The sequence below is a fragment of the Martes martes genome, assembly GCF_963455335.1.
Source record: "Martes martes genome assembly, chromosome: 15".
In the NCBI taxonomy this organism is placed as follows: Eukaryota; Metazoa; Chordata; class Mammalia; order Carnivora; family Mustelidae; genus Martes; species Martes martes.
The window spans coordinates 24,124,977-24,144,078 of NC_137903.1; the positions used below are offsets into that span (position 1 = coordinate 24,124,977).

A 19,102-nucleotide genomic window follows, 5' to 3' on the forward strand; every position below is an offset into this window, starting at 1 on the left:
ACAGTGTAATATTAGTTTCGGGTGTAGGATTTGGTGTTCATCACTTACATACAATACCCAGTGCTCATCACAGGTGCCCATCTTCATACCCATCACCCATTTAACCCATCCTCCTACCCACCACCCCTCCAGCCACCCTCAGTTTATTCTCTATAGTTATGAGTCTCTTTTATGGTTTTCCTCTCTCTTTTCTCCCCCATGTTCATCTGTTATGTTTCTCAAATTCCTCATATAAGTGAAATCATACAGTATTTGTCTTTATAAGAAATCAACTTAGGGGCGCCTGGGTGGCTCAGTGGGTTAAAGCCTCTGCCTTCGGCTCGGGTCATGATCTCAGGGTCCTGGGATCGAGTCCCACATCAGGCTCTCTGCTCAGCAGGGAGCCTGCTTCCCTTCCTCTCTCTCTCTGCCTGCCTCTCTGCCTACTTGTGATCTCTGTCAAATAAATAAAATCTTAAAAAAAAAAAAAGAAATCAACTTAAAAGATAACTAGAAAATCCCCAAGTTCCCAGAAATTGACACTTCATCAGAATTTTTTACAAAAATTAAAGTGGGACTTGTAGATATTGCTCTGTGAATTCACTAAGCCTAGAGAAGCGATTAGGAAATCGACTCACACATATCCAGTTGTCTGATTCATGACGAAAGTCAGAGTAAAGTAGTGTCGTAGGAAAGAGATGATATTTTCAGTAAGTAGTGCCAGAAGAGTTGGATCGCCGTATTTTAAAAATATATCTGTTGCCCATCATTATACCATACACAGAAGTCAAATGCAGTCTTAAATGTGAAAGAGAAAACAATGCTTTTAGAGGAAAGCATCATTGTATCCTAGGAGTAGGCAAGAAATCCTTTAAAAGGACACAAAATGCACTAACTCCAGTAGAAAAAAAAAATGAAAATTTGTTCTATTTTAAAATTTAAAAAATGTCTTGTCTTCTTAAGTCCCAAACATTTTTTTTCCCATTGCAATTGTTATATCCTGTGATATTTACAAGGAAATGCTCTCCCATAGTTAGAACAATAAATATGAAAGGGACCTTAGTGACCCAATTTTTTTTCTGCTTAAACATGCCAGTGAAGGGGCGCCTGGGTGGCTCAGTGGGTTAAAGCCTCTGCCTTCGGCTCAGGTCATGGTCCCAGGGTCCTGGAATCGAGCCCCACATCAGGCTTTCTGCTCAGCAGGGAGCCTGCTTCCCTTCTGCTCTCTCTCTCTGCCCGCCTCTCTCCCTGCTTGTGATCGCTGCCTGTTAAATAAATAAATAAAATCTTTAAAAAAAAAAAATGCCAGTGAATTCAGAATGACTTTGTGATTTGAACCCTCTGAAAAACCATCCAGCTTCAAAAGCAGGCTACCTTTGTCAGTTGAACTCTTCAAGAATATGTTTGAAAATATGGGAGTCAAGCATAATTATGTAAACAAAACATTTAATTGTTCAATTAGAATGCAGAAATTCTACCCATTAGGAAACACTGATGGGACACCTGGGTGGCACAGTGTGTTGGACCTCTGCCTCGGCTCAGGTCATGATCCCAGGACCCTGGGATCAAGCCCCTCATCGAGCTCTCTGCTCAGCAGGGAGCCTGCTTCCCCCTCTCTCTCTGCCTGCCTCTCTGCCTACTTGTGATCTCTCTCTCTTTGTGTCAAATAAATAAATAAAATCTTTTGAAAAATAAATAAATAAAAGTAAAAAACACTGAACAAAATGACAACCCACTGACTGAGAAGATGTTCATAATAAATATGTCCAAGAATGTCTATGAATATAAAAAGAATTCCTCCAATGAGATAAGTAGAAGATAGATAACTCAATAGAAAATATATGTATATATACGCAGAAGACTTGAATGCATAGTTCACCAAAGAGGATCTCTAAATGACCAATCACGACATGAAAGTCACTCGACTTCATTTGTCCTCAGGAAAATGCATACTTAAGTCCCAGAGAATTACAGCTCTGTGTTCACCAGAATGGCTAAAATTACACAGATTGAAAACATCAAGTGTGTTGAGGATTTGGAGCAGTTCCCTCACTGCTGGTGGGAATACCAACTCGCATCATCCTTTCAGAAGACTCTCTAATGCGACCTGTTAAACCTACACATGTTCATCATTCTGTCCTACCGTTCCATCCCTAGGTGTGCACTCATCAGAAATGAGGACATGTCTTTGTCAAAAGCCTCACAACAGCAGCCCTTTTCCTATCAGCTCCAAACTAGAATCTACTCAGATGCCCACGAACAGACGCACAAATGAAATGTGGTACATTAACAGAATTGAATATTATGCAGCAATAAGAATTAGTAATCTGTAATTAAACCCAGCAGTGCGGTTGAATAACAAACACAAATTTTCATGAAAGGCTCTACACACTAAAAAAATAAATATCTTTCAATTTATGTAAAATACAAAATAAACGAATGGATTCCATGTTCTTAGAGATCAGAACACTGGTCCCCCTGTGTGTGGTGAGGGAGAGGTTGAGAGGGGCTCACCGAAAGGGGCAGCTGGGGCTTCCTGGAGAGCTCGTGCTCTTCAGTGAACTAAGCTTGGTGCTGGGTTCATACATGTCTCCACCGTCTCAATATTCATTAACCCACTTTTATATGATCTTTACACATATTATGTTTCAATAAAAGGTTTAAAAACTCAGTGTTCAAATTTCTTGATTTTTTAATTATTAAACGCAGTTATGACCATGGAAAGTGATCCTGTTGCTTCACACACATATATAAGAAGGCTTTAAAGGAGTAATTTCCTGGATTGTGGGAAAAGCAGGCCAGCACTACATTCTTGGCAAAGTTTACCCACATTTTATGGGTCTTGTTTGTGAAAGCATTGACTCACTCCAAGTTCTGTAAATGATTTTTTTCATTTTTTATTAATTATTTTTATTAGCATATAATGTATTATTTGGCCCAGGGGTACTGGTCTGTGAATCGTAAACGATTTTTAAAAGAGCTTCTATTATTTTATCTTTTGAGGGTTTATGAAATCCTGAGGATATCAGCAGTTACTGCTTTGCACATTCCATGAACTTGAACGTGTTCCAGCAGAGAACATGCCTGGGTTTATGAAAACAAATGAAAAGCAGGTCACAGCATTAACAGTCAGTGGGAATGCAGGGAGAATCAGATTCAAACTCTGACACTGCTGGGGTTTGGGGTTGAATTTTCTCTTCTACCTTGCAAAATTTCTGAGGGGCGGAGCATCTGGTACTCCCTTTAATTCCCGAGTTGTGTTTCAATTTCCTTTTGAGCAAGTGCTTTCCTGCACTAATCAGATTTCGTAGAGGAAGAGAACTTGACATCGTGTGAGCACTGTCAGCTATTAAATGTACCCCTAAAAGGTCTCAGAATGAGATTTCCAGGGGAGATCGTTTGGCTTATATTGTGGGCAGTTTGTGTTGCACAAGGTAAGAGTAAAAAAAGGCTTTTTTCTATATTATAAGACATTTGCTAACATGCTTTTCACAGTGGTAACAGGAATTTTGTCTAGAAAATGTGATTTAATTACTATTCTATAGATTTGTGTGTGAATAGCTTTTGACATTACGTTTAAAAAAATGTAAGTAGTTTATTTAAATGATTTTATTATTTATCATGGTTTTATTTAATGTACACACTCAAAAAAAGGTTTTTTTTTTTAAAGATTTTATTCATTCATTTGAGAGAGAGAGAAATAGAAGACAAGCAGGGGGAGAGGCAGAAGGAGAGGGAGAAGCAGACTCTGCTGACCTGGAACCCCCCCACCCCCATCCCCACCCCCACCCTCTGGGGCTCCATCCCAGGACCTAGAGATCATGACCTAAGCCAAAGTCAGACGCTTAACCATCTGAACCTCCTAGGTGCCCTCAAAAAATGTTTTAATAAACATTTTGAAAACTGTAATATATCATAATAATTTCCCTTCAAATCATCATAACTTATTTTGTTTGTTTAAAATTTTCAGCATAATGTTTTGTATGAAAGTGTTAAGAAACATATGAACATATGTAGAACCAGAACAGAAATTAGAAGTCTTGTAGACAAGTAAGCATTACTTGCTTGTCATTAGAATGAAAATATCACATAAGTTTGAAAAACTTGAACATGCTGTGTTTGTAACATCTAAGTTATTCTAACGGGTTTTTTCCTATAGTGTATTTGAGATATATTCTAGAAGACCAGTCTTTAGAGTAGTGAATATGAATGTAGAAGCTTTCTTTCTGGTATCAGTAAGAAAATTACTAGATTTATATTAAATTTAATTGTAACACTGCTTCTCAAACTTAAGAAGTTTCTTTGGAGGAAATTTTGTTTCTAATTCATGATAGGCAACTAAATTATGTGATAATATTTGACTGACATTTTTAAACCAAATCAGTTACCTATCATTCATAAATTTCCAAAACTTTTCACTAGGTCAACAAATTTTGATTAAATGTTTACTTCATGTCAGCCTCTAACCATTGAGAAATGTTAGCAAATAACATAAAATCTCTCTCCTTGAGCATCTTTCAATCTAGAAAATCAAAGTAAAGATATCTCTTTAATTATATCCTTTAGTCATTTTTGTAAGGTTTATTTAAATGTGTTTAATTTTTTTCTAGGATAGAGGGTTTTTTTTTTTTCAGTTTTTCATTCTAATATGCTACTGCTTGATTTTTAGCTTGGAAATCTTATATCCATACCTAGATATTCCATTATTCCCCTGCACACATAAATATTACAATTAGTAAAATATTATTGTATTGGCAAAGGGTTTCAGAACCCTGTTAATGCTACCATTCGTAGCAAACATCTTTCTTTTTTTTTTTCCCAAGGTTTTATTTATTTATTTGACAAACAGAGAGAAAGAGCACGAGCAGGGGGAGGGGCAGGGGGAGAGGGAGAAGCAGGCTCCAGGATAAACAGGGAGCCCAGTGTGGGACTGGATCCCAGGACTCTGGGATCATGACTTGAGCAGAAGGCAAATGCATAACCAGGCGCCCCACAAACATCTTTTTCTTTGCATAAGTGTTTTTTGTCTTTCCTTTAACAGGAATAATTTCAGGGTCTCAATATTTACATACTGTTTGCTGAGGCTTTATGCAGATACCATTTGTCATGTAAAGAAGATTTGTTTTATTTCTAGTTCATGTTCAAAACTCAAGAATAGGGACGCCTGGGTGGCTCAGTTGGTTAAGCGGCTGCCTTCGGCTCAGGTCATGATCCCAGCGTCCTGGGATCGAGTCCCACATCGGGCTCCTTGCTCAGCAGGGAGCCTGCTTCTCCCTCTGCCTCTGCCTGCCTCTCTGTCTGCCTGTGCTCACTCTCTCTGACAAATAAATAAATAAAATCTTTAAAAAAAAAAAAAAAAAAACTCAAGAATAGAGGGCAAGTTTAATTAAACTTTTTAAGTGATTACAAAATGGAATTGGAAATATTAAAATTGGGTGCTACAAAGTATGTAATAAAAATTAAATCATGGTGATTTAAACTCCTTATGTAATTGACGCCAGCTGATTCATTTCATCTGTATTTTATATTTCATCAAAATGTGTTTAAATGTGATATCGGTTTCTGCTGGTTGAAGACAGGTTTGAATATTTTCACAATCTGCTTTACTCAACCAGGCTTGACATTTTAGCATTTCATAAATGACCTCTGCTCTATTTAAAGTGAACATTCTTCAAAAAATACTAGTCACCTAATATTAAAGAGGAATAACAGCTGATAGGAAGAATTTATTGGCCCAAGTTTCTCAGAGACCAACTAGTACTTCTTTAATACAACAGGCTCTCTGCACTCCCATTCCATTTGTGTAGAAATATGAGTTGCTTCCTTATAAAACATTGTGTTTGCAGGAGTCCCCACAGGCTGCTAAGAATCTGGTCAGATTTACAGGACAAAGTTGAGAATAACGTTCCCTTAAACATACTCTCTGAAATTAGCCACAGCCCAGAAATTCCTGACTTAAATTTATTTATTTGACAAACAGAGAAAGCCCAGAAATTCCTGTGAACAAATTAAAACCCACTGAAACATGTCCAAGTACACACAGGCTCTTTTGTGTGGAGATATATGTGTTATCTAATTCTGGATGTTTAAAGGTCAGAAAAGTTCTTTCAGGGCTTAAAATATATTATAGGTCAAAGCTAGAGAGATTCTCTTCTATTAGAAAGAGAAGGGAAAAAATGTATTGTTTCAAGTACAAGAGGGTTTCAAATTTGAGTTAACCCTAAAAAGGAAAAAATAATTGACATTATAAATCATAAGAATTAATTCTAAACTATCTTCTTTTATGAGGTCACATGTCAATGTAATACACAGTTAACTAATCCAGAAAACTTAAGGTAGAGGTTTTTAATCCAAAATTCTGTTTCAATTCCAATATCATAAATAAGATTTCTCCTTCTTTCTTCACCAACCCCCCCCTCCATTTTCAGAGATAGTTGTGTGGTGTTTACCTTTATGGTGTGATTTAAAGTTGTGCATTGACCCAACTGCCTTCCATATTCTCTCTTCTTCAAAAATATGAGATCACCAGACTGAACAAACCTGAAGTTTATGTGGAATGAACAAATGCTTTAGAAGAGTGAAAGCTAGTGTTACTCGCTGCAGTTCACTGTGAATTATCATAAGTTGATAACTTCTCTGGAGCATTTGAGTGAGGAAAGGTAGAAAGGGATGATTAGAACTGGACTCAGCAAGTCTGGCCCGTGGGGTATTCCTGAGTAGGGGAGATCTGAGCAGGAGAGCCCCATGAGAAGGGTCAGAGCAGATGCCCCAGAATGTCATGAGAGGGAGAGGTCAGCCGAAGCAAGCCTTGTTTATTTTAAGGGCAGGCATGTCCGGAGAACGCACGTGCTACTCTTCTGCCTGCACGTAATGTTCAACTAGAACTGAATTACTGAGTATCGCTGAAATTATTCTTAGCCAGAAGTAAGTTCCCAAATGACACACGAATTAGTAAAAGTCTTCATTTTTGGCTTTTGATTGCTAGCGCTTGAGCTAAAGTCTAAATCGATCCACTTTTCTTTGCTCAACCCCTGATTGTAGGACAGTCTTTGCACTTCTCCTTCTTCCCAGCAATGCCTCCCCCTCCTCACCCCACACACCATCCCCCACCTGCCCAGGCCTATGAGATTCTTGTGAACCAATCTCTCCTGTGCTCACTTTACCTATTTAACAATTTAACTGGTTTCAGATACCGTGCATAGAAAGGTCATGAAGTAATTGGGCAGGAAAAAGGGTTAACAATTCAGCTTAAAATTATAAGAAAACGTTATAAAAATGGCTCACAGAAAAGTAATCACAAAAATAACAGAAGGAGAGGGGTAAAAAGATTTTACAGAGCACTTTTATTTGTTTTGACATTTTAACTGAGCACACCAAGTTTCTCAAACCTTGTGGACCAAAAATGTAATAGACAGAAAAATGATTACTGAAGTGTTCACTTCGTAGACTCCCAAAAGTTTTTATTTTTTTGAACTAAACTAAAATGACCCCTGACTTCAGAATTATAAATTTAAAATTTAGAACGTGTGGACAAGATGTACAATGGAATTACAGATATCAGAGTTTCTTGAGTTCATGCAGTAGAGCTTTAAGGTCACTAAACATTTGTTCCCAAGTCTTATCTTTTACATTTGCTATCATCCACTATGCTCTTTCCAGAGGTTGTCTATAATCTGCAGATATAATGGAAAGGCTCCGTGAGAATTCTCTAGTCATCCATTCATTTTTTAATATCATTTCTTTGTTCATCCAATGATCATTTTTTGAGTGACTGTTAAGTGCCAGGCCCTATGACCAGCATTTTCCAAAAGACCATTTGTGGTAGGGAAAACAAAAGAAATGGTGGTTGTATTTTATCAACATACTGTATTTTATCATATCAGGTATTGTGGTGGAGATAAGCAAAAAAAAAGAGAGAGAGAGAGAGACTATAGGATCATTTAGAGGAAGCAAGAAACCCAAATAGGAATGAGAGGACGGAGTGCGATAGGGTTGAGGAGTTGATCTGTAAGAGCTGGAATGGAGAGAGGGAAATAGGTCAGGGCCACAATGGCATCTTGGGTAGTCTTTGCAGGTTGAATAGGGAGTTACCCAGATAAAGGTGATAGGAAGGAGGACATTTAAGACTGAAAAAACATCAATTGGTGTACAAATGACTAACAGTCGATCTGCAAAAATGGAGGCTTGAGATCAGCCCCCACATTTCTAAATCTTCCGTCCATGGCATTTCCACAAGTGCTGCAGGTGAAACTGGGTACAGTGTGTGTTGTTTTTCTTCTTTTTCTTTTTCAATACTTATCCTTCGAGATTGTCATGAGTGTTATTCAGATGCAAATCATTCCTGCTACAGAGTTTTTTCAATTATGTCACCCTCTGACCCAGCTCCATTTTACAGCAACCCATCGGTATAGACTAACTATTTTAAGAAGCTACCATTTTGACTTGAACAATAATTGGCATTGTTTTAGGGCTCCAAACACCACACATTCCAAGAAACTTGATTTCAGTGATGTATTCAAGTTGTATCCTGAGAGTAGCTTGTTTCAACCGTCATTATTACATACTTGTTTTCTGCCTGATTTCTTTTAGCTATTATCTGTTCTCTCATTTGCTTTTCATAACCCTGGAATTATCTTCATGGTATTTACACTGTTAAAATTTCAAGAAGAAATTGCATAATCATACTTCTAAATTTTAAACATATCACTTTATTTCTTCAAATGCTTTAGTAATGCAAAATAATTTCTGTTTTCTCTAGAGTTATTTTTTAAAACTTCATTTGTGGGAACCTGAGTGGCTCAGTCGGTTAAGCAACCACCTCTTGATTTCAGCTCAGGTCATGATCTCAGGGTCATGGGATCAAACCCTGAACAGTGCTCTGCAGTCAGTACAGAGGGCCTGAGATGCTCTCTTCCCTCTGCCCTTTCCCAACAACTCCCCACCCCAGCTCACATGTGCACACATGTGTGCTCCCTCTCTCTCTCTCTCTCAAAATAAATAAATAAATAAAATCTTTTTAAAAGTTAAAATAAAAAATAAAAACTTCATTGCAATTGACGTTTTCTTTATACAAGTATATATATTTGCCAAATACCTTTAATTATTTTCATGTTATTTGTAAAATACTCTGAATATGTTTTATTTTGAAAAGTTAATCATATATATAAGCAAATGTAACTAATATGCATATAAACCAAAAAGAAGTTGGGAAAGAAATTTAACATAAAATATCTACTTTTGCTATTTCCATTTTGTCCATTTGATTTATATTTTCTAAATTGATTATTGGTTTTGTTCTATAATCTAATATTTACTAAATTTAAAATTAGGCTGGCTGAAATATAGTTATCTCCTGTTCTTTTTTTCCCAAAATTATTTTAGAAAAACAGAATAATTGTATGAAGAGAACAACTTTAGTCTACCAAAGCAATCTGGTACACATTTGATTAAGGGTTTTTTAAATATATAATTTTATCATGATTTATTTCACTTGATTAAGAATACTTATCAAATAACAGCTTATAGATACACTGATTTAAAAACAATTAGCTCTTGTTATATGTTAATAATATCCCTTTAAAATTTGAAATTGGAAATATTAAATAAATGATAATTATTAAATTATCAAGGAAATTTCTTTTTAACTTTAAGCAATTTTTTATAACTATGTCCCTCAAATAAAAGTGAATCCTATTCCTATCCAATAGCCAAAACCATTCACACTCTTATTTATGGACAGAATAATTTTAAATTACAAAATCAGACCAAAAGAATAAAAAGTTCATCCAGATAGTGTTTTATAATTTTTTTAATTTAACTGGCATATAAGTGACTACATAAACACATAAGTTGAAATATTTGTTGTTTAAACCTAAGACATTAGAAAACTTAGTTCACTCATTAACTTAAAACTTGAGAAGGGAGATGCTTTCAGAAAAAAAAAAAAATAGAATCATCAGCTAAGTCTTCCTTAAAATGTTTGTATGCCTTTGAAATATGTTTATGTTACTTATTTAATAAACCTCCTGCCCTTTTCTTCAAAAACTGCCAATTTAATTCAAGCAAATGTGGTTACTGTACATTCATGCCAACAGTTTGACTACACGGGCTGAAATTACTCTTTTTGTCTCCTTAAAAAAATTTTTTTGAGAACACAGTTTAACTGAACTTGAATGCTTTTTTGTCAATTCAAACAAAAGTCATGTTGTAAGATTCGCCTAATTCTTCTTTTTTAAGAGTATTTATTTATTTGACAGAGACTGAGAGATCACAAGTAAGCAGAGAGGCAGGCAGAGAGAGAGAGGGAAGCAGGCTCCCCACTGAGCAGAGAGCCCGACGTGGGGCTGGACCCCAGGGCGCTGGGATCATGACCTGAGCTCAAGGGTGAGGCTTAACCCACTGAGCCACCCAGGGGCCCCTTGCTTAATTCCTGTTAGAACACAAGATAGTGAATCATTTAAATACTTTGTTATGACATGAGCTGATAATGCTCAGCGTATTGAAGATTAGGACCAAAGTAGACAGGAGGTGAATTTGAGGTTAGAGGATCTGAGTATTATTGAGAATTGATCCTTCTATAAAACAGGATGGAGATGGTCGTTCTTCTCAGGGAGCCTACATTTTGATGGCAGGATAGTTAAAATCTTTGTAAAAGGATTATGAATAATAACTATGAATCGTGAACTATGTTGGGAAGGAAGTAAAGTAAGGGCTGAGGGAGGACAACAGAGGTGGGGTGGTGGGGTAAGAGCCTTTGGCTGGGCTGGTCTGAAGTGGGTCACTTTGAGGGAATAATATTTGAGCAGAACCTGAAAGATGAGACAAAGGCAACCACCAAAAGTCTCCGGTGCACGTGTTGCAGGAGAGAAAACAACCAAAAGACCTACAGGAAAAAAATACACTTGAGATGCTGGACAAAATATGACCAAACCAGGGAGGCTTTGGCGCAATGAGTACGTGGTAGAGGAGACAAGATGATGTCAGAGAGAATGACAAGAGCCAGACAGGGGGTTCCCAGGGCAGAGTAAGGAGTTTGGAATGTCTTACACGTTAAAGGGAAAGTCACCAAAGAATTTTAAACACAGGAGCGGCGTGACCAATTTTGCAGGAACTCCTGTGTAGCCCTGTGGAGAATGGGAGGTTGGAGGCTTGGAGACTGGTTAGCAGCCATTTCACAGTCAAGGTGGCAACTGATAAGAATCAGAACTAAGATTCTGGAGATGGCAGTAGAAGGATGGACAAATGGAGTAGGGGGTGGTGATACCGTTTTCTTACAGTCAAGAGATGACATTTAAAATTCATGGAAATTCTTAAGAATTACTTGAAGTAAAAAGGGTAATCGATAGGAGAACTCTTCCTCTGTAGTAAACATACATAACAATAAATACTGTGAGAAGGTGGTAGGAAGATGACACCAAAGAGATATCTATCCTTGTCTTTTATATCTGGTTGCTAAAAGTGGTTAATAAATTTTTAAAAAATCAAGAATTATCTTGAAATATAACCGAGAGGAAATGCATTTGGCTCAGGCTAGCTAATGGCCTGACCCTGTGTGTATGTGTCTGTGTATTGGTTAGTGTTTGGTGGATGGATTACTCCTTTGGTAGAATTGTTACTTTTAAAAAAATAATTTAGAAGAACCTAGGTGACACAGCCAGTTAAGCCCCTTACTCTTGGTTTGATCTCAGGTCATGATCTCAGTGTCCTGAGATCAAGTCCTCTGTGGGGTTCAGACCTCAGCATAGAGTCAGCTTAAAACTCTGTCTTTCGCTTCCTAGGCCCTTCCCCCTTCCCCATCTCACCTCCTCCCCACCCCATGCAAGCTTGTGCTCCTGTGCTGTCTCTCTCAAATAAACAAATCCTTTAAAGAAATAATAATAATTTAAATTGAGTAAATTAATTGATTAAAAAAAACTTTATTACTCTTCTCTTGCATTAACTTAGTAGAATAGGAACTAATTCTATCAAAATGTTAATACACTAGTGAAATATAGTTCTGTACTCACAATATAGCAACTTTGTTTGAAATTTATCTAATTTATTTTTCCAGTAATCTGAATGCCATGAAGTGGATCTGAATTTCTAAACTGAAAAACACACATATTAGCCTGTAACTAAGTAGAAAATTTTCATATCAAAACATGAACACTAAATTTAAAACAAACAACAACAACAACAAAAATCTGGCTTCTGTGGGGGGGCAGAAACGCTGAAGATGGGGTTTGTATTGTTTTATAATAGGGCATCAGCACCATCTAGTGGAGAAAAGGTATGTTTACTTAAATTGTTACGCTGAAAATAAATAAAAAATTTAAAAAAAATAAAAATAAATCAAAATCAAAATCAAAACTATACTGTGGAATCATTTATTAAAAGTTCCCTAACATAAATGTGCTAAAAATTTGCTAAAACATCAAAGAAAAATGAATGTATATGAAATCCAACACACGTGTTATTTACGACACAAGATACAGTTTTATATGGAGCTTCTATGCAATGTTAAACATTTTCACAATGAATATGTTCCATGATGGGATTCAGCTCAGTTGGTTATTTGCCCCCTGCCTTTTAAAAAGAAATTCTAGAATGGACTGTTAAGCCATTGTCATAAAACCAAGTAAAGAAAGGACTTTAGCAATTAAAGTAATGCTAATAAATATGTATGGTGATCAGTATTATTGAATTTCCCATTTTTATTTTTTTATTTAAATTCAATCAGCCAACATATAGTACATCATAAGTGTTCAATGATTCATCAGTTGCATATACCAGCCAATGGTCATCACATCACATGCCTTCCTTAATGCCCATCATCCAGTTACCCCATCCCCCCACCCACCTCCCTTCTGTAACCCCCAGTTTGTTTCCCAGAGTCAAGAGCCTCTCATGGTTTTATTCCCTACCTGACTCTTTCCCAATCAGTTTTCCCTCCCTTCCCGGATGGTCCTCTGCACTTTTCCTTATGTCCCATATATGAATGAAACTATATGATAATTGTCTTTCTCTGATTGACTTATTTCACTTAGGGTAATACCCTCCAGTTGCATCCACGTCAGTACAAGTGGTAGGTATTCATCCTTTCTGGTGGCTGAGTAATATCCCACGCATATATAAACCACATCTTCTTTATCCATTCATCTGTTGAAGGACATCTTGGCTCCTTCCACAGATCGGCCATTGTGGACATTGCTGCTATGAACACTGGGGTGCAGATGCCCCTTCTTTTTGCTATATCTGTATTTTGGGGGTAAATAACCTGTAGTGCAATTGCTGGCTCATAGGGTAGCTCTATTTTGAACTTTTTGAGGACCCTCCATACTGTTATCAACAGTGGCTGCATCAGCTTGCATTCCCACCAACAGTGCATGAGGGTTCCCCTTTCTCCACATCCTCACCAACACCGTTGTTTCCTGTGTTGTTAATTTTGCCATTCTGACAGGCGTGAGGTGATATCTCATTGTGGTTTTGATTTGTATTTCCCTGATGACGAGTAATGTTGAGCATCTTTTTAAGTGTCTGGTAGCCATCTGTATGTCTTCTTCGGAAAATGCTTATTCATGTCTCCTGCTCATTTCTCGATGGATTATTTGTTCCTTGGGTGTTGAGTTTGGTAAGTTCTTTATATATTTTGGATGCTAACCCTTTATCAGAGGTGTTATTTGCAAATAACTTTTCCCATTCTGAAGATTGCCTTTTAATTCTGTTGATTGTTTCCTTGCTATGCAGAAGTTTTTTATCTGATGAAGTCCCAATATTTCATTTTTTCTATTGTTTCCCTTTCCTCTGGAGATCTGTCTAGTAAGAAGTTGCTAGGTCAAAGAGGTCAAAGACGTTTCTGCCTGTGTTCTCCTCTAGGATTTTGGTGGTTTTCTGTCTCACATTTAGGTCTTTCATCTATTTTGAATTTATTTCTGTATGTGGTGTAAGGAAATGGTCCAGTTTTACTCTTTTGCATGTGACTGTCCAGTGTTCCCAATACCATTTGTTGAAGAGACTGTCATTTTTCCACTGGATATTCTTTTCTGCTTTGTTAAAGATTAGTTGACCTTATAGTTGTGGGCCCATTTGTGGGTTTTATTTTGTTCCATTGATTGATCTATGTATCTGTTTTTGTATCAGTACTAATCTGTATGGATGGCTGCAGGTTTGTGATACAGCTTGAAGTCCAGAATCATGATGCCTCCAGCTTTGCTTTTCTTTTTCAACATTCCTTTGATTGTTTGGGGTCTTTTGTGCTTCCATGCAAACTTTTGGATAGGTTGTCCTAGCTCTGTGAAAAGTGCTGGTGGTATTTTGATAGGGATTACTTTCAATGTGTAGACTGCTTTGGGTAGTAGAGACATCTTAAAAGTATTTGTTTTCCCAATCCATGAGCATGAAATGTTTTTCCAAATTTTTGTGTCACCTTCATGTTCTTTCATCAGTGTTCTATAGTTTTCAGAGTACAGATCTTTTACCTCTTTGGTAAGGTTTATTCCTAGGTATCAGATGGGTTTTGGTGCAATTATAAATGGGATCAATTCTTTGATTTCTCTTTCTGCTACTTCATTATGGGTATATTAAAATGCAAGAGATTTCTGTATGTTGACCTTGTCTCCTACAACTTCGCTGAATCGTGTATCATTTCTGGCAATTTCTTAGTGGAGTCTTAAGGGTTTTCTACATGGAGTATCATGTCATCTGCAAATAGTGAAAGTTTGACTTCTTCCTTCCCCATGTGAATGCCTTTTTTGTTGTTGTTTTCTGATTGCTGAAAGCTATGACTTCTCGTACTATGTTGAATAACAATGGTGAGAATGGATATTCCTGTATTGTGCCTGGTGGTAGAGGAAAAGCTCTCAGTTTTCCCCATTGAGAATTATATTACACGTGGGTTTTCATATCCAGTCTTATGATGCTGCAATACACTCCCTCTATCCCTACTTTGCTGAGGGTTTTCATCAAGAATGGTTACCCTAATTTGTCAAATGCTTATTTTTAGGCAAAAATGCCAGGACCGAGGAATTCATCCCAAAAAGAAAGAACAAATCACAGGGGCAGGAAATGCTGCCAGCCCTCTCCCTTGTCCCTGGAAAGGGGAGTTCGTGCCCACTGCTGCCTGGGAAGCCCTCGCAACAGAGGGAACGGTCGCCCCTTACGTGTTTCAGATGTCCCTCAGATCCTGCCTTCACCCTGACTGTATCTGGGCTGTCTGCCTGCCCAGCGGCACAGTGCACCTGTGTTCTATCCAACGCAGGCCAGCTGAGTTTTAGAACTCAGAACTTTAGGGACCTGGCATGGTGCAGACCCATGCTGGTCCTCTACAGGAAGGTCTCGCCATGCAGGGACTGATGCACGTTTGTCCCTAAAGGGCAGTCTCACCAAAGCACAAGGGCATGGTAGTTTGGAGCCAAGTGTGTCAAAGAACCAGTGTTTGGGTTAGCTGCCCTCAGCAGGTGTCTTGGGAAATGGTGCCTGTCAGCTCTTTTTTCTCCCAGAGAGACAATGAATGCTCCCTCTCCCAGATGCGCTTCAAGATGAGGGAACGGTCTCTCCCAAGAGTCCAGGGCATCCTCAGACTGCATCTTCTGCCCCCAGGCTATCTGCCCTCCTTCTCCACAGGAACTCTGCAGGGCCCACAAGACTCCACACTGGCCATGCTGCAGACTTCTAAAACTCTAGTCTTTGAGCCCACTGGTTGTAAAAACTCACAAAAATCAGCACCTCTCATTTTCCCAGTCAATGTCTTTGGGGATGTGTTTTCCTTGTGCAATCCCCTGTGCACTCCTCTCTCTCTCATTCCCTCTTTCTTTCTCCTGCCTCTCACCATGACCATGGCTCCCCTCCACAGCACCTGTGATCCATTTCTCCCCAAAATCCAGTCTCCGCACCTCCTACCTTCCATGATGTGGCCCCTTTTCTCCCTCTAGTTCTGCGGTTTGTTCTATCGGTCCGCAGATCAATTTTGTGGGTGTTCAGAATGATTTGATATTTCTCTAGCTGTGTGTAAGGGATGAGGCAAGCCTAGGGTCCTCCTACCAGCCTGCCATCTTAGCTCTTCTTCAGTCATTGTAGTAGCAAGGGTATTTACACCCAAACTAAACAGCAGGCAGAATTAAAAATATTAGCAATTATACTCAGTAGGCATGAGCTTCCTATTAACATCTTGTGATCTCTTTATATGTAAGTTAATTTTTGCAAAATAATCATATTCTATATGCAGATTCTGTTAGTTTAATACATTTATTGTGAGATATAAGATGTAAGAGTGAATAAAATATGAAGGTACTGTGTTACAAATATAACAAATCACCCATGTCAACAAATAGAACATTCCCAGTATCCCAGAAAATCCCAGTGGCTTTCTATTATGTCAGTAGCCCTAACTTTCCTCTAGAAGAAAACATTTTCTTAATATTTCTGGTAATTACACTTTTGTTCTTTAATAGCTTCATGGCCCATGGATACATCCCTAATATATATGTTTGTTCTTGAATTTTATATAGATGAAATCATCCTATAATATCAATGCACCTATGCGCCTTAGTGCTTGTGATCATTATTTTATCTCTTCATGTCATTTTGTAGCATTGGTGTACTATTCCATTGCACAAATACATCATAATTTTTTATCCACTCAACTATTGATAGATACTGTGAAGTTGTTTTCATTTCTAGCTATTAAAAAATCATATTCTATAAACGCCATCACACATGAAACCTGGTTGACATGTGTGCTAGTTTCTCAGTGACACATTCCTAGGAGTAAAACTGCTAAGTAATAACCAATGCATATTTTCAACTTCACTACAAGTTGCTAAACTCTTTCCTATTATGGTGGTTCCCATTTTCCTTTGGACCAGCAGTTCCTGATGCTCCACATTATTTCCAAATAGTGGGATTTTTAGACTTTCTAAACCAATGTCATGCCGTTTTATTCATGGTTCATTACGGTTTTCATTTTCATTTTCAGTTTGAGCAATTTTTCATCAGTTTACTGATCACTTGCATTTTCTCATTGGAGAAATACTTGTTCAGATCCTTCACCATTATCCTTTTCTTCCCCCCTAGCTTTTTCAGGTATTAATAGCAAGGTTGCTTCTCCTTGCATGTTTTGTGGAAATGGCTGGGGAAGCCAACTAGTTCTACAAACTGAGGCTAGAGGGGGGCTTTGACATATTTTTGTTATGGGACTGTTGAGGTTTGTTTTGTTTTGTTCTAAAGATTTTATTTTGAAGTAATCTCTACACACAATGTAGGGCTCAAACCTACAACCCCGAGATCAAGAGTCACATGCTCTACAAACCCAACCAGGACTCAAGGTTTTTGAAATCTCCTGGCAATAACAATATCCTGCCTCCTGAATGATTGCCGTTTCTACCCACTCAGGGGAAGGACTGAAAATCTGTCCAGAGCCAGACACCTTCCTGGACTACCTGAGGTCACAGTGCAGGGCTTTTGTGGACAGGGCTCCTGGATGGAAAGTTCAGGAATTCTGCTTCAGTTTCATCCCACAAATTTTTATATATATCATATTTTCAATATTGTTTAGCGCAAGTTGTAGTCTAATATGTATTGCGATTTCTTCTTAACCCAAGAGTGATTTAGAAGAGTTCCTTAACTTCAAAACTTATGAGATTATTCCAGTTATTTTCTGTATAAGGTCTGCTCTTAGAGTGATTTCAATCTTTTGAAATTTGTTGAGCCTTGCTTATAGTCTATTTTGGTGAATATTCCATGTGTACTTGGAATGAATCTGTAGCTGCAGCTGCTGAAGGTTGCATTCTATCAGTATATAAAAGGTCGATTTGGTTGATAATGTTCATATATTTGGGGTGCCTTGGTGGCTCCATTGGACTTGATTTTGGCTCAGGTCCTGATCTCAGGGTCATGAGATTGAGCTCCACATGGGATACCATGCTGAGTGTGTAGCTTGCTTAGGAGTCTTGCTTAGAATTCTTTTTCCCTCTCCCCTTCCCCTTCCACTCACTCTCGCTCTCCTTCTCTCTCTTAAAAAAAAATAATCTTCATATATTCAATATCCTTATTTGTCCATCTGCTTATCTATCAAATACTTGGAGAAGTGTATTTAAATCTCAAGCTATGAGGATGGATTTGTTACTTTTCTTACTTCTGTTATATCCTGAAGACATATTACTAGGTTTATGTACAGTGGTATGCTGGCAAGTGTATAACAATCAACTATTTAAAAAAGAGTCTTGATTTGTAGAATTTTCCAACACTCAATGTGTTAATACTCAGGATATGGTCAATTTCAAGTTATCAATGTGACTTCACTGAATTCTGCATTGGGAAGAGATGTTTATAATTATCTCCTGTGAGTTGGTATGAACCAACTCCAGCAATCATTCTAAATGTTCATACACATTTAGAATTATTGCATCTTTCTGTTCAAATGGTTCTTTTATTATTGTGAAAAGCCCCTCTTTTATCTATCAATACATTCTGCCTTAAATTATTATTTGCCTGTTATATATTAACTCTCTCTTTTTTGGCTAACATTGTCATAGAGTATTAGTTTTCATCATTTACTTTCAAATTATTTGTCCCATTTTTTAAGGATTTATTGATATATTTGAGAAAGAGAACCCTAGCAGGAGAAGGACAAAGGGAGAGAATATCCAGGCAGACTCCCGCTGAGCAGGGAGCCCAGGAGGGAGCTCGTCCCCAGGAGCCACGAGATCAGGCCCTGAACCGAATCCAAGTCAGATGCTTAACCAACAGAGCCACCCATGAGCCCAGGTTCCATTTTATTAAAAGTAATCAGCATATATTTCAGTTTTATTTTCTGTTTTTCTCCAGTGTTTATACTTTAATTGGAGTGGTGAATCCATTTACATTTATTGTAATTACTGATACAGTTAAGCTCAAGTCTAACATACTACTATTTATTTTTTAGGCCTCTCTTCTTTGTTCTTCTATTCCACCTTTCCTGCCTTTTAAAAATATTAATCAAATATTCTTTACTACCTCACTATATCATTTCTATTAGCTATATAACTCTTAATATTAATGTTTTACAATAAGCATACTCAAATTATTGCAGTTCACCCTTAATCAATACTTTCACTACATTCTAAACTATGTAAACATTAAAATCATTTCATTTCATTTGTTATCTCTT

At 37.5% G+C, this 19,102-nt stretch overlaps 1 protein-coding gene across 1 annotated transcript in view; it reads left to right on the forward strand.

Moving 5' to 3' along the window:
- The first annotated feature begins 3,251 nt into the window (after positions 1 to 3,251).
- The window catches only part of LOC308355510 (complement factor H-like), a 76,157-nt gene continuing 60,306 nt past the window's right edge, over positions 3,252 to 19,102 (forward strand). The window contains exon 1 of the mRNA XM_080823776.1: positions 3,252 to 3,413. Coding sequence (XP_080679902.1) covers positions 3,356 to 3,413 — 58 coding nt within the window. The 5' untranslated portion in view covers positions 3,252 to 3,355. The remainder of the gene's footprint in view (positions 3,414 to 19,102) is intronic.